The sequence below is a fragment of the Podarcis vaucheri genome, assembly GCF_965113315.1.
Source record: "Podarcis vaucheri genome assembly, chromosome: 10".
In the NCBI taxonomy this organism is placed as follows: Eukaryota; Metazoa; Chordata; class Lepidosauria; order Squamata; family Lacertidae; genus Podarcis; species Podarcis vaucheri.
The window spans coordinates 55,411,057-55,424,852 of NC_138748.1; the positions used below are offsets into that span (position 1 = coordinate 55,411,057).

At 42.6% G+C, this 13,796-nt stretch overlaps 1 protein-coding gene across 1 annotated transcript in view; it reads left to right on the forward strand.

Annotated features, from left to right (window-relative positions):
* Positions 1–13,796, forward strand: part of TMTC1 (transmembrane O-mannosyltransferase targeting cadherins 1) — a 141,246-nt gene that overhangs the window by 62,364 nt on the left and 65,086 nt on the right. Inside the window, exon 8 of the mRNA XM_082240469.1 lies at positions 1,749–1,938. Within this exon, the coding sequence (XP_082096595.1) occupies positions 1,749–1,938 (190 nt within the window). The remainder of the gene's footprint in view (positions 1–1,748; positions 1,939–13,796) is intronic.

Sequence of the window (13,796 nt, forward strand, 5' to 3'; positions counted from 1 at the left end):
ACGTTTTAGCTGCACAACAAACCTAGGAGATCCACTAGGCTGGGAAACGGTCACTGGCTCCATGGCTGAGCAGAGATTTTAACTCCTAGCCCAATATTGTAACCCACCCTTTGCCAACCTGATACCTTTCAGGTGTTGTGAACTACACCCCCCGCACAGTGTTGACTGCAGCTCATGGGTGTTGTAGTCCAAAACATCTGGAAGGCACTGGGATGGCAAAAGCTGCTGTAACTGCTGCACTACGTTGGCTTTTATTGCACAAGTGAATTTTCAGTCTGTGGGTCTTCTGGGAGCTTTGCTGGAGCCTTTGGTGGGGCACGGCAGTTTTGTGCAAGACCGTAAGTCTTCTTAGGTCCAATTAACTTTACTGGGTCCTTGCCTTGCTGCACTATGCTTTTTCTCTGGCCTTTCTTGTCCTCCTCCTTTCTGCTGATGGGCTGTGTTAAGAAAAAAGCAGCATAGATTCTGCTTCTGCTCTGCACCTGCCTATTCCTACTTAGGTACAGGATCCTGCAAGCCTTTTCTACAGCCCTGCCAACTCCCACTACCTTCTTGTCTGTCCACACTTGTCTTATCTGACTGTACTACCTTTTGGGAGCCGAGCTTACATATCTGAGCTCGTATCATGAATCTGTGGTTTGGCTTGATCAGTTGCCTTGGCCCAACCGGCTCATTAGAACAGCCCATCATATCTCACTGAGTTTATAGAGGGCCTGCTGCTGCCACTGCTGCATGGGATCTAATTGTTGTTGTTGTTGTTGTTGTTATTATTATTATTATTATTATTATTATTATTATTATTATTATTATTATTATATTTACACCCTGCCCATCTGGCTGGGTTTCTCCAGTGCATGCCATTAGGAATGTACATAAAAAGCAAAGGCATCTGTAATGGTAGCTTCAAAAATCACATTTGGATAACACCTTTACAGTGGTGCCCCGCAAGACGAATGCCTCGCAATACAAAAAACTCGCTAGACGAAAGTTTTTTCCGTTCGCGATTTGCCTCGCAAGACGAATTTCCCCTATGGGCTTGCTTCGCAAGACGAAAACGTCTCGCGACTTTTTTTCTTTGACTAAAAACAAAGACATGTTTTGTTTATAAAGTTAATTTATTTTCCCTTAAATTTTTGAACTGCTCTTTACAGTATGTGTGACTTTAAAGAGCAGTTAATAAACTGTTGTTGTACCAAATTTGGCTTTGTTTGGACTTTTTTTGACCATAGGAACACATTAATTGCTTTTCAATGCATTCCTATGGGATTTCGTGCTTCGCAAGACGAAAAATTCGCTAGACGACAAAAATTGCGGAACGAATTAATTTCGTCTTGCGGGGCACCACTGTATTAGGACCAACCAGGATGCCACAGAATAGCAGGCAAGCTTTTCAGTTCTCCTGAACTCTTTCTTAGGCCTAGATGCTTACACACAGGGTTGTGCAACAGTTGACATGATGAAGTGTTTTGCAGAACTCAAAAAGCTTTACTCACTATTCTGTGGCATTTTGATTAGTCCTAATAAAGATATTGCCCATCTCTGCTCATCTAACGTGATATGGTACTGCCGAATGGATATGAGTGTGGAAATTAAGGCAGAGTTGTAAATGTTCTTTCACTGTTCTTTCGTCCCACAAATTAAACTTGGCTCTGATTTGCACCAGTGTCCTTTCCACCTACTGGTGACAGTCCTGCCTTTCCCCCTACGAGCAGCATGCTAGTAACTGAACTTCACATTTCATTTTGTAGGTTTCTTACTTATTCCTACCTCCTGGCCTTCAATGCCTGGCTTCTACTGGCTCCCATTACTCTCTGCTATGACTGGCAGGTTGGGAGTATCCCTTTGGTTGAATCGATCTGGGACATGAGGAATTTTGCCACACTTCTGATGGCAGTGGTGATGCTGCTGCTGGGTCTGCACTGCATAGTAGCATTCAAGGTAAACAAATGTTCCTCTACTCATTGGTTTGTCTGCTGATTATGTAGAAACAATTCTGTCCTGAAAGAATGGAAGAGGCAGTGTTCCTGAATATGCTAAAGATAAGTATTCTGTTTCTCTTTCTACATACCCATCTGGGCCTGGTCAGATGTTATTTACCAAGGAATAATCTCAGTCTTGGTTGTTCCACCACCCTCAGAAAGTTGGTATTGGGTGTGTCACCTGGGAGAGAGGATTCACGGCAGCAGCCCCTAAGTTGTGGAACTCCTTCCCCACAGTGGTGCATCTGGCAAATGCCAAAGATGTATCTCTTTACCATGGCTTTTGACATGAGAGATGTATATTTTTAGGAGCCACCTTATTTCTGTTATTTTATGTTGTTTTGAACTGTTTTTAATATTGTTCTTTCATTGCTATATCCTGCCCTGGAACCTTAGGTTGAAGGGAACATGAAATAATAAGTGATACAGGCTACTTTACAGGCTGTCCCATATTGGTTTGAATGCAACAACTTTCTGATGCTGTAGCTGAAACTCGTGCATGAAACCTGTGCGTGAATCAAGGTTTAGTGGGAGGGGGAGGAGGAATCAAGCACTCTTGTCTCCCTTTGTGCCCCCACAACCTTGGGGAAGGTCTTTAGACTATTGTGAACCATTGAGCTGGTAGCAGTTTTAAAGGAGAAATTGCTGGTGAGTAGAGGATCCGCTAAAGCCTCAGCGCCTAGGGCTTGCCGATCGAAAGGTCGGCGGTTCGAATCCCCGCGGCGGGGTGCACTCCCGCTGCTCGGTCCCAGCGCCTGCCAACCTAGCAGTTCGAAAGCACCCTCGGGGGCAAGTAGATAAATAGGTACCGCTTACCAGCGGGAAGGTAAACGGCGTTCCGTGTGCGGCTCTGGCTCGCCAGAGCAGCGTTGTCACGCTGGCCACGTGACCCGGAAGTGTCTCCGGACAGCGTTGGCCCCCGGCCAATAGATGTGAGATGGGCGCACAAACCCCAGAGTCTGGCAAGACTGGCCCGTTCGGGCAGGGGTACCTTTACCTTTACCTTTAGAGGATCCGTGCGCTGCTCTGGTTCGCCAGAAGCGGTTTAGTCATGCTGGCCACATGACCCGGAAGCTCTGTGCAGACAAACGCCGGCTCCCTCAGCCTATAGAGCAAGATGAGTGCGCAACCGCAGAGTCGTCCGCGACTGGACCTAATGGTCAGGGGTACCTTTACCTTTACCTAGAAGATCAAGAGGTCTGGGTGTTCTTCCTTGAACATACTGAGTGTGGGCTGTCTATCTCATTTATTTTACTGGAAGAAGTGGATCAGCACAAACAAAGCAATGAAGTTTTGGCTTCATACAGCTGAGGCAGGCTTTGTGAGCAGGAGAGCTAGTGTGCATATTGGAGCTGCACCTGTAAGAAAATGTTTGTTTGAGGCGAGTGAATGTGATCCCAAGTTCCATGCATACAACCCTGGCTCATCCACAGTTACCTTTTGCCCCATGTTTTCTAGGAACAAGCCTGTGATTTAAAGTGCTGTGTCTGAGCACTTTTTTGAGAGTCTGGCCCTTTCCCCATGACAACCCACTCTGATTCATGCACACCCCTTCCACTCCTTACCCCACTACAGTTTACCTGTGTAATGTATGAACTGGCAAAATATCAGGTGGCTCTTGTACCTGGGATCTCTTTGTAGCAGGTTGGAAAGAGGGGAGATAGAGAGGGCTTTGGGAATGGGGAGCAGGGCAGGGAGAAGAGGTGAGGGTAAGTATTGTGACATGAATGAACTTAAGGTTTGCTTCTCTTGTATATTAGGAAACCTTGGATTCATTGTGTCTCCATCTGCTCCTGATTACTTCCACCTCCTTTCTTTACTCCTCTCGCCTCTTCTATCCTAATCAGATTTCCTATGGCTTTGGTCATGGGTCACTTTGAACTTGTCCATCACGACTCAAATCAGTACATGAAGCAAAAAGTCATCAAGTGTTCTGCTTTTAATATATATAATTTAGGGTGGTGGTGGAATATTGGTACAGTGCTGACGATTTAGGATTGGTTATCCACTTTTCAACAAACAAGCTGAGAGTCGTGTGTTGGTAATGAACCTGGGGAGAAAGATGAGCTGTGTGAGAATTTAATCGTGAATGCTTTGTAACACTCCAGAGAGGCAGAATAGGTGAAGTAATACCAGCTAGCAGTCAGAAATATTGCACGCTGCTTCTCTGAGAACAAAGGAGCTACTTGTTCTCTGGACTGCTTTTTGCCATTAAAACAAAATACCCAGACAGCACTTGTCAACCTGGAAAAGGTAAGAAAATGGATTTTATTTCTTTCTCTACGCTAAATGATGATTACGACACTTTTGAACCACTGATAGATCAAAAACAAAGCAAAAGCCCCAAATGAAACATTGCTTCATCTCTCTTAACCAATGTGTCTCATAGTGTCAACCTTGCAGAGATATAACCTCCCTTCCTCTGCCCCACAAAATCAAAGCAGCAGATCCGATGAAGCTTATATCCACTTTTCCAGCCACTGTACAGACGCCCATAGAATGAGAGACTTGGTTAAGAGAGATAATATAATGTTACGTTTGGAGCATGTGTTTTGTTTCTGAACAACTAGCTTTCCAAAAGTAGTACAGCCATCATTAGGTGTAATAGCCATCCAGAGAAAGAAATAGAATACATTTTCTTACACTCCCAGGTTTGCAATTGCTTTCTAGGCCAGGGATGTGTGTGTGTGTGCATGTACGGAGAGAGGCGCTGTTGGTGTCATACAGCTGGACCATATCCCACCAGTAGCTGGAGTATGCCAACTACTCAGGATAGCCTCACATTTTATGTCAGTTTAGTGAGTACAGTGGCCTTGGTTCAGCTCTAGTAATGAACGACTAGCTGCACAGAAAAGGCAGGGCTCAAGCTGGAAATGCGTACCCCTACAGTCACATAAAGATGCACCCAGCATCAAAATTATTTAGAACAGCTCTACACCCCCCACCCCCATTAAATCTTTCATTATCTACCCACAGACTTTGCTAATTTTTCATCCTTGCTAGACCAGGACAAAGTTGCACCTGCAGTATATCCAGTGTGTGTCCTATAAAGTGTTTATTGCCCCAAGCATGCATAGAGTGTATATGCTGTGTACCTGCAGTAAAATTCATGCAACAGGGTTATATGCATCTGGTTGCTGGGGCAGCTGGTCTTGTGTCTGGGTCCCCAACAGCAACCAGATGCTATCCCCTTCCTCAGGTTTGCACAAACTGCAGAGCACTGGGGGGAGTATGGGAGTTGGAACTTAACAGGTTAAGTTGTTCCCATGATGCCTCAGCATTCTGACGTCAGATTTGGAAGCTGGGAGATGGTGCCTCGTGTCATACTGAGTCAGAAGACAGGTTACATTGAATATAATTACAGAATATGTCTAAGGGATTGATTATTTTGTTATCATTGAATTTTTAAGTGAGACTAATTTGTTGTCAGCTCTTGTGATTTGGGTAATTGCATTGTTGGAATGTGTGTGCAGTGCTGATAAACTACCAAGGCAGGCAGCTCAGTTTTGTTTGCTGAATACTTCTATATTTATAATGTAGAATGAATATAGGTTTATCGCCTTGTGGCTCTTCCAGGTCTTGCTTTTGCTCACGGTACTCTTGGAATAGGGCCATGTGCCGTTTCGCTGGAGAGAAGGTTGCCTAGAATGCAAGAGGAGCTCTCCAGTATTATCAGCTTATTTGTTTCAGGAAATTAGCAGTGCTCCTGCTCTTTAGCTTTCCCTTGGTATCCTTCTGATGTATCCTTTCTCGTAAGAAGGAAGGAATTACAATTTTCATTTCCCAATATCCAGCAAAGTCTAATTAAACCAGTTCCCATAAGTTCTTTTGTTTCCTGCTTGTGGGTCATAGTCCTTGCCAGAGGATATATCATTTCTTTTCCGTTCATAAGAAGCAAAGAGATATTTCAAGAATAATCATTCTTCGCCCTTTCAAAAATAATCATATTTAATTAGGTAAAAAGTTAGGAATAATCTATGACAAAATATATGTGTTTCATTCGTTCTTTGTTTATGTAGGACAGATTTTTGTGCTTTAGCCAACTTTCTCAGGATGGAAACAGGGAAATGCATGAGCTGCAACCATTTTGAGTGTGTCCAATTGATGCGCAACCGCTGATGGGCCCGGAAGAAGGCATAATGGGGAAGCAACAGGCTTATGCGCACTCTGCCGATGTGCGTGGGGGCCAGGAATGGAACCCCTGCGCAAAATGGTCATTGCCTGCAGTAGTGACAAGCGACAAAGTTCTAGGCATTGCTGGCAAATTAAAAAGTGGCAAATATCCAGGTACAACTGAGCATTCTTTTTTTTTAAAAAAAAATATTTATTAAAAGTTTAAGAATTACAGAAAGAAGTAAAAAAGAAAAAGTAAACAATACAAATCAATACATTACAATACATATAAAAAAAGAAAAAAAATCAACAGACGCAATACATCAAAACAAAAACAAAAGCAAAAACAGTTAAAAACACATCCAATATTTCCATATCTTTATCTTTCATTAACTTGTTTCATCGACCTCCTCACACCTCCCTTTTTTGTATTCTAGTTATTAATTATTTCAGCAAATCCTTTCCATCTTTCACTGTTTTCTGTCATTTAATTGTCTTAACTTATTTTAACCTTATCTTACCATTAAAACCCTAAAACGTATTTATACTTAACTCCTTATAACATTTCTACTAAAGCCGTATAATTTCATTCCAACATTTTTCTAGCACTCATTAATTTTACAATATTTCTCTAAATAAATTTTTAAACTTTTTTCCAATCTTCTTCCACCATCTCTTCTCCCTGGTCTCGGGTTCTGTCAGTCCTTTCTATCAATTCCACATGGTCCATCAACCTGGTGATCTTCTGTCCAAGGCTCTTAACTCTTTTCCATGTCCCTTCTGCAGATCTTCTTCATATTTATACATGCACTTTACTTTATCTTCTGCTGATCTTATTCTTAATTTCCTTCCTTTGGCACTGAGGAGTAGATCTCGGGGAAACTCCAACCTAACAATGTCTTTGTTCCTTCTCGACAGGTCAGCCCATTCTCCATAGTCAGAACTAAAGTCCAAAAGATATTTCAGAGTATGTTTCAAAATCCCTCCAAAGCTAAGGGCCCCCACAACTCCAATCTCCCCCTGACCCAAATCCAGATCCCAAAAGCCAGAACATCCCTGGAGATCTGACCAACTTTCCTTCTCCAAACCAAGTGGGACTCCATCCCTCCAAATCTGGCTTTCTCTAGATTCAATCATGAAAGGCCAGTTTATATTCATCAAATTGCCTCTGTAAGGCCGGGGCTCTCTCCACTTTAATTACTTGAGATTCGACGACAGCTTTCTCCTTCATCTTCTCCACAGCTTGCCATGTCAAAACAAATTCCTGAATCGATTCCTGAGTAGTTTCTGTATAGGTATTCACTTTTTGTCCCAAATCAGTCATTTTTTGTCCCAAATTGTCAATTTTAATAATCCTCACATCCGTCTTCTCATGAAGCTGTTCCAATAAAGCACTTGTGTTGCAAAATGCAATCACTAAGGCTTCTTCTGTCAACATTCTTGTCAAGGTCAGTCTCTGTTTCTCACGGTCTTTAATCTCTACAGCTGGAAAATTCCCCAGCTCCACTCCTGCAACAGTTTCAAAAGCTCCCTCTAGGGGAAACAATTTTCATTTGTATCCATCCTTTTAAACGCAGATCCAGCAACAAAGTTAGTTTCAATTTTCCTTTTTAAGTGCAAAAGGAAACAATGGAAACAATATATTTCTCTTATTTAACTATCTGTCAACATACGTTTATTCACAGTCAATGAACTTTCCCAAAACGTCGATCTTACTGGCAGCCCGTTCCCAGATTCGAAACGGTGGTAATTTATCTTTCTTCACTCTCTCTCCTGCAGGCTTAGACGATCTAAAATTTCCCCCCTCTTCTCCTGCTTCCAAGGGGGGTTTAGTAATTTTAACCGATGGAGATTAAATCCTTTACAAAAGGCTTTCCAGGCTTTAGCTTGCAACGTCTTTGCTTCAATTTATTTACAAAAGAGGAAGGCGGACTTCCTGTTTGGGACCTTCCCGTTACGATGCCAAATTGAGATGTTTAAAGATCCAATTTTCCGTTCTACTCACGGGTAGTTGTTTAAAATCCAATTGTCCACAGGAAAAAGTCAGCACTCTCCGGCAACAGCAATGCGGCTTCACTTCATGAAAGAAGGAGTCGATTCGAAGCACCGCGCCACTCACCCCACGTCGCTCCGGATCCCCGAAACCGGGTTTCCCCACGAGTAGGGGAGGCGCAAAAGGTGCCAGCCGAATCCCACGTCCACAGGCTTCTCCCGCCTGTGGTTTTTAGTGCGTCTCCGCCTCGCCGTGGCGGTCCAGACCCTGATTTCCACGGAGCGGATTCCTCCAGATCAGAGGAAATCCGCCATTGCCGGAGGCGCTAACCCGGAAGTCCACAACTGAGCATTCTTAAAGAGATGTTAAATTGTTGATCTTATAATAAAAATGTGTAACTTGTCCCTAAAACCGGCCCCCATACCCAAGGACTGGAAAAAGACCAGTGCAACACCAATTTCTTAAAAACCGATTCAGAAGAGATCCAAGCTGGCTAGCGTAACATTTATTTTGGGGAAGCTGGTAGAAAGCATTAAAGATAGAATCACAGAAGGGACCACTAGGATCATCTAGAATGGCCAAGCCTTCAGGTCTTGCTAAAAGAAAACCAGCATGGCTTCTGTAAGGATGACTCCTCTTTCACTAAACCTAAGGCTCTTGGAGAGTGTCTACAAGCACCTGCATAGTGGAGATCCAGTCAACATTATGTACTTAGGCTTTAAAAAAGCTTTTTATAAAGTCCCTCACTAAAGGCTCCTTGGTAGTCTAAGCATTCATGGGAGGAGATGGTACTCATTTCAGCCTGTTAGCCTGCAATACATCGTTTCCTCCAGTTTCCATGAATTCTTCCAGAATCAGAGACAGAACAGAAGAGCTATTCTTATGTCCCTCACTTCACCCCAATCCACACCTGTGCAGTTCTCTCCCTTGAGCGTAGAGGTGTGGTATCTGGCTGTTCCACTGCACTGCATTTTACAACTGTTTTCTGGCCTGGTCTTGGAGACATGCAGAAGAAGCATGTTTATTTTGCCTAGCATTTGGAAATAGTGCTTTTTCAGTTGTTTTTGTAGTCTAACTGGTTTATATTAAGTGTCTAATCAAATTGGTTTGCATTAAGTTGTAATCAAATTGCTTTCTATTAAGTTGTTCTACATCTGTATGTGAACTGAGCATCTGCGTCAGAAGGTGACCTAGCAGCAAATGAATTAGCGCCTGTTACAAAAGCAGCTAAGGATGCTGTTCACCATTTTAAGGCTGTGTGAATAAAGACCTTGCATACTTTGCTACAGTTGACTTTCCATCTACAAATGGCTGTCTATGGTTCCTTGACGGCAAGGGCGCTTCCTAGAGGCCAAAATGGACAAGGTTTTGGAAGCACATATCTTTCTCTCCCTTCCCAAACAATTCTTATCCCCCCATGCACCAAAGATATACAAGGTGAGCAGGGCTGTTTATTGACTTCTTGCATTTTACTCTCTGGAAAATGCCTTCATTTTCATAAAAGACCCATTTTGAATCAATCCTTCCTTGATTTTCCTCAGGGCCTGCTGAATTTCCTGACACCCCTGCTAAGGTCACTATTGATGTTCCTAGTGCTTTGGCAATGAGGTTTTCTATGACTATTGCATTAGCATTTGCTTCAGGAAGAGAAAGCAATAAGTCAAGAGACCCTGGGGCTGGCTAAAAGAATATCTCTCTCCCTCCTTCCCTGCATAAACTGCGCGCCTGCCCTGTTAACTGACTTACAGGAGCACAGGAAACACTAAGGAGATTAACTGAGCTTTTAAAATTGTGAATTTTAACTCCTTAAGGAGTAGCAAATGCTGAAGCAGCTACATGTTCATCTCTTCGTATGATTCTAGATCAACAGGATTGGATTAAAATACTTTTTCTTTTTGGAAGGGAGGACATGAAAGGATGTACTAAAGTTAAACCATTACTTAAAGGTAAAGGGACCCCTGACTTTTAGGTCCAGTCACGGACGACTCTGGGGTTGCGGCGCTCATCTCGCTTTACTGGCCGAGGGAGCCGGCGTACAGCTGGTCATGGGGCCAGCATGACTAAGTCGCTTCTGGCAAACCAGAGCAGCGCATGGAAATGCCGTTTACCTTCCCGCCAGAGTGGTACCTATTTATCTCCTTGCACTTTGACATGCTTTCGAACTGCTAGGTTGGCAGGAGCTGGGAGCGAACAACGGGAGCTCACCCCGTCATGGGGATTCGAACCGCCGACCTTCTGATTGACAAGCCGTAGGCTCCGTGGTTTAACCCATAGCGCCACCTGCGTCTTACTTAGGGCTCCATATATAAGCAGTCCTATATGCCACTGCTTCTCATCTGCCAAAATTTGCAAAGATGGACACAAATGCAAACACATTCCACAACTGTTATCTGTCATGTTTGGTCCTTAATAACTTCTATAAAATCTATATATCTATTTACAAAATCAAAGCTAGTGCTGGGTATTCTTCTTTTATAAGTATAGGCTGGCACCATGTTAATGTGGTTTTGCCAACTTGTTCCCCGAATAAGATAAAGCAAAAGGTGGGGGAGGGGATCCAAGACACATATAGCTTGAACATTGCCTGCTGACATTAACAATAACTTAAATGTATAAATTAATATACACTGTCCATATGTCCAATCAGATATCTAAGCTATTATAAGCCAAGTGTTAAAATGTAGAAAAGCAATGAGATCTTCAGACCACTGAGTAGTGCATAACTTTATAGCTATTTAATTAGATTGCTGCTTGGGCTGCATTTGGACAGCACGTTATTGCATTTCCCCGACATTTTCTTACCTGTTAATTTCCATGTGACCTTTCACACAGCATAAAAGCCACTTCTGGAAATCTAATGGAAGTTCAGGGCTCATTTCTGTGTTGTTTCCAGAAAAAAAATTCTTTTGCAACCTGGTTAACTTGGAAGATTATGGGCATATTGTGTTCTAATTTCATGTAATGAAATTTGGGGTGGTTTCCTGACATGCAGTTCTTTCCCGCTCTTTAAAATTTTGTGCGACACGGCAACATATTGATAAAAAAGCCAAGGTTCTATAATGCAACAGGTACTGCAGCAAAAAAAGGAACATTAGGAATCGAGACAAAAGCGCTAGCATTGTAACCAGTAAAATGAACACAATAAGCCCCACATCTCGATAGGCAGAGTACCATCTGCATGTGATTTCTTATATTTCCACAAATAAAAGAGCTAGAAAAGTATCTGTGTTAACAATTTGTATGGTCAAAGCATTTTAATCCCTGTCCTCCTTCCTGGTTTGACTTTCCCTTTTTATTTGCTATTTGTAATCTGTTAAAAAATATATAAAGAGGGTGTGAGCATGTTCTTGCACCATTTTTTTCTGCACACGGGAGCAATCTAGTGTCTTCAAAAGAAAAAGGCTCTAAAGGCCAATTCCTCTTTTTTTTTTTAAAAAAAAAAGACTCAGTTTGTCTTTAGAGTTTTATTTCTGAATATATCTTATGTCATTGTCTGCATTTGTTCAGCAAAAATCTTCAAGTACCATTAGAGCTTGTAGGATTAAGTGGATAGAATCAAACCAATTCTTCACAGACTTGCTAGGAACAAAAGGGAGGAGGAGGCGGAGGGGAAAAGCCTATACCCAAAAATGAAGATTAGGCTCTGATTAACACACAGTCAGTCCCATCTGTGTCTTAAAAAGGATGAAAAGGTTGATGAAAGGCCATTGTTGAAAAATTTCCTGTTAAAATTTCACTTCTGCCTTATAGTTTGAATACTGAATGGATAAGGAACTGCCTTGTAGCGGGTAAGACTGAAGGCTTCTCTATCCCATTATTGTCAGCCATGCCTGACAACAGATCTCAAGAGTTGCAGCTATTCATCTTGCCATTCAGAGCCTTTGTAACTGGAGATGCCAGGACTGCAGCTGGGATCTTGTGCATGGAAAGACCGTGCTCTGCCACTGATATAATTCGAAATGGCGTGGAGAGCATAGGCAAGATTGTGGCCCGCCCCCCATGATAACACTAGAATTTAGAATTTCTCAATGAAGTTGAGTGGCGAAAGGTGAAAATAGTCTGGCTGGTGTCATTTTTAGATGGCCATTTTCTGTTCTGGAATCCTTGAAAGCAGTTGTTGGGCCTGGGAGCTAGAGATGCAAACTGCTTTGACCATTTCAGACCCCCATCTTGTAGCTGCAAAGCCACAGCCTGGGTTGGTACTCATGAGCGTCATCCAAATCAATCCCCCAATCCTATAACAATAGTATAGTATAGTATAGTATAGTATAGTATAGTATAGTATAGTATAGTATAGTATAGTATAGTATTACGGTTACTATAGTATAGTATAGTCAGTTCTGCAAATTTAAAATATTTTAAATTGATTTTAGATTTCCGCAAGGGACCAGAAGGGTCTAAAATGCGTTAGATTAATATATAATCTCTTTTGTCTATTCCCATTGCTCCCCCACCCCCATTTCCAACTACTGTACATGCCTAAGTGATCACAAAGTGTGCTGAAAGTCAGCCATCACACACATAAGTGGTTGTCCCGTATTGTTTTTGGAAACAGGGTGAAGGTGAGAGTTTGGGGTTCTGTAAGAGCATGTTTACACGACATACTTAAATTTGCTGCTCTGCGAACCAACCATAGTCTGAGAAGCGAGCTAAGAATGCAGTGCCTAAGACAACCAGATTTCAGCAAGGTAGAGGAACATACCTGTGCCGTGTTGTTTTGCCTCTTCATGCAGTGTTAGCATACCAGAGATCCCTGACCCAAACGGTTTGCTGCACTAGTGTGCCAATATTGCATGCATAGCATGTAAGGGTTACTTTAAATGAGATGCAATGGGCAAGTTCTTGCCTACATGCCATCATGTTGAAACGGCCTTGCAGAGAGTTCTTAGTTCCTATCCTGAACTACAGTTCCCATGATTCTTTAAGAAATTGCATGGTCATTTTGCCGGCTGAAAGTGAATGGGGCCTCAATGTAATTGTGTAGGTTAGTTTGGATATTGAGGCACTGGTGCTGCCACTATTGTGTATGTGCATGCTCACATGTGTATGAGTGTGTGTGTGCCTGTGCCTGTGAGGCAATGTTTCTTAGAATTTGAGTGCTATAAAATGCTCCGGTGCACTATAGACTGAAAAGCGGCCATAAAAATAACATTGTGCATTTTTCATGTTTCTAGCCTCTTAGCGGTTCCTTGTTACATCTACTTAGTTTTATTAGGCATCAAATATGGATGTTTGCTGCTGTGGGTGGAATGGAGTTCTCAGAGGAAAGGCCTAAATGTTGCAAGAAATGGCTGTTGGGTAGGAACTGCTGAACAAATGACCTATTTCGGCAGGCTTTGAAATTCCTAAGGAAGCTTGCTGCTGAGACATCTCAACGCTTTTGGCTTAGTGAGAAGGTGGTCACTAGCTGTGATCATTAAGCAGTTAGCCGAGATCATTAAGCAGCTGACTGTGCTTAAGAGAATTGCTAAATGTTCTAGCCCAGTTCTGGACAGGGCAAGATTTCTTCTTTCAGTACCTCAGATTTTCCCTCCCATTGTAGAATATTATGGTACATGTTATTTCCTAGCCTTTAGTCTTCCCTTGAGAAACTTAGGGTTGGAGCAAAATGTTGGCCTAGTCTGGACAATATTCTTACCCAGGCTTCCTCAACCTCGGCCCTCCAGATGTTTTTGGCCTACAACTCCCATTATCCCTAGCTAGCAGGACCA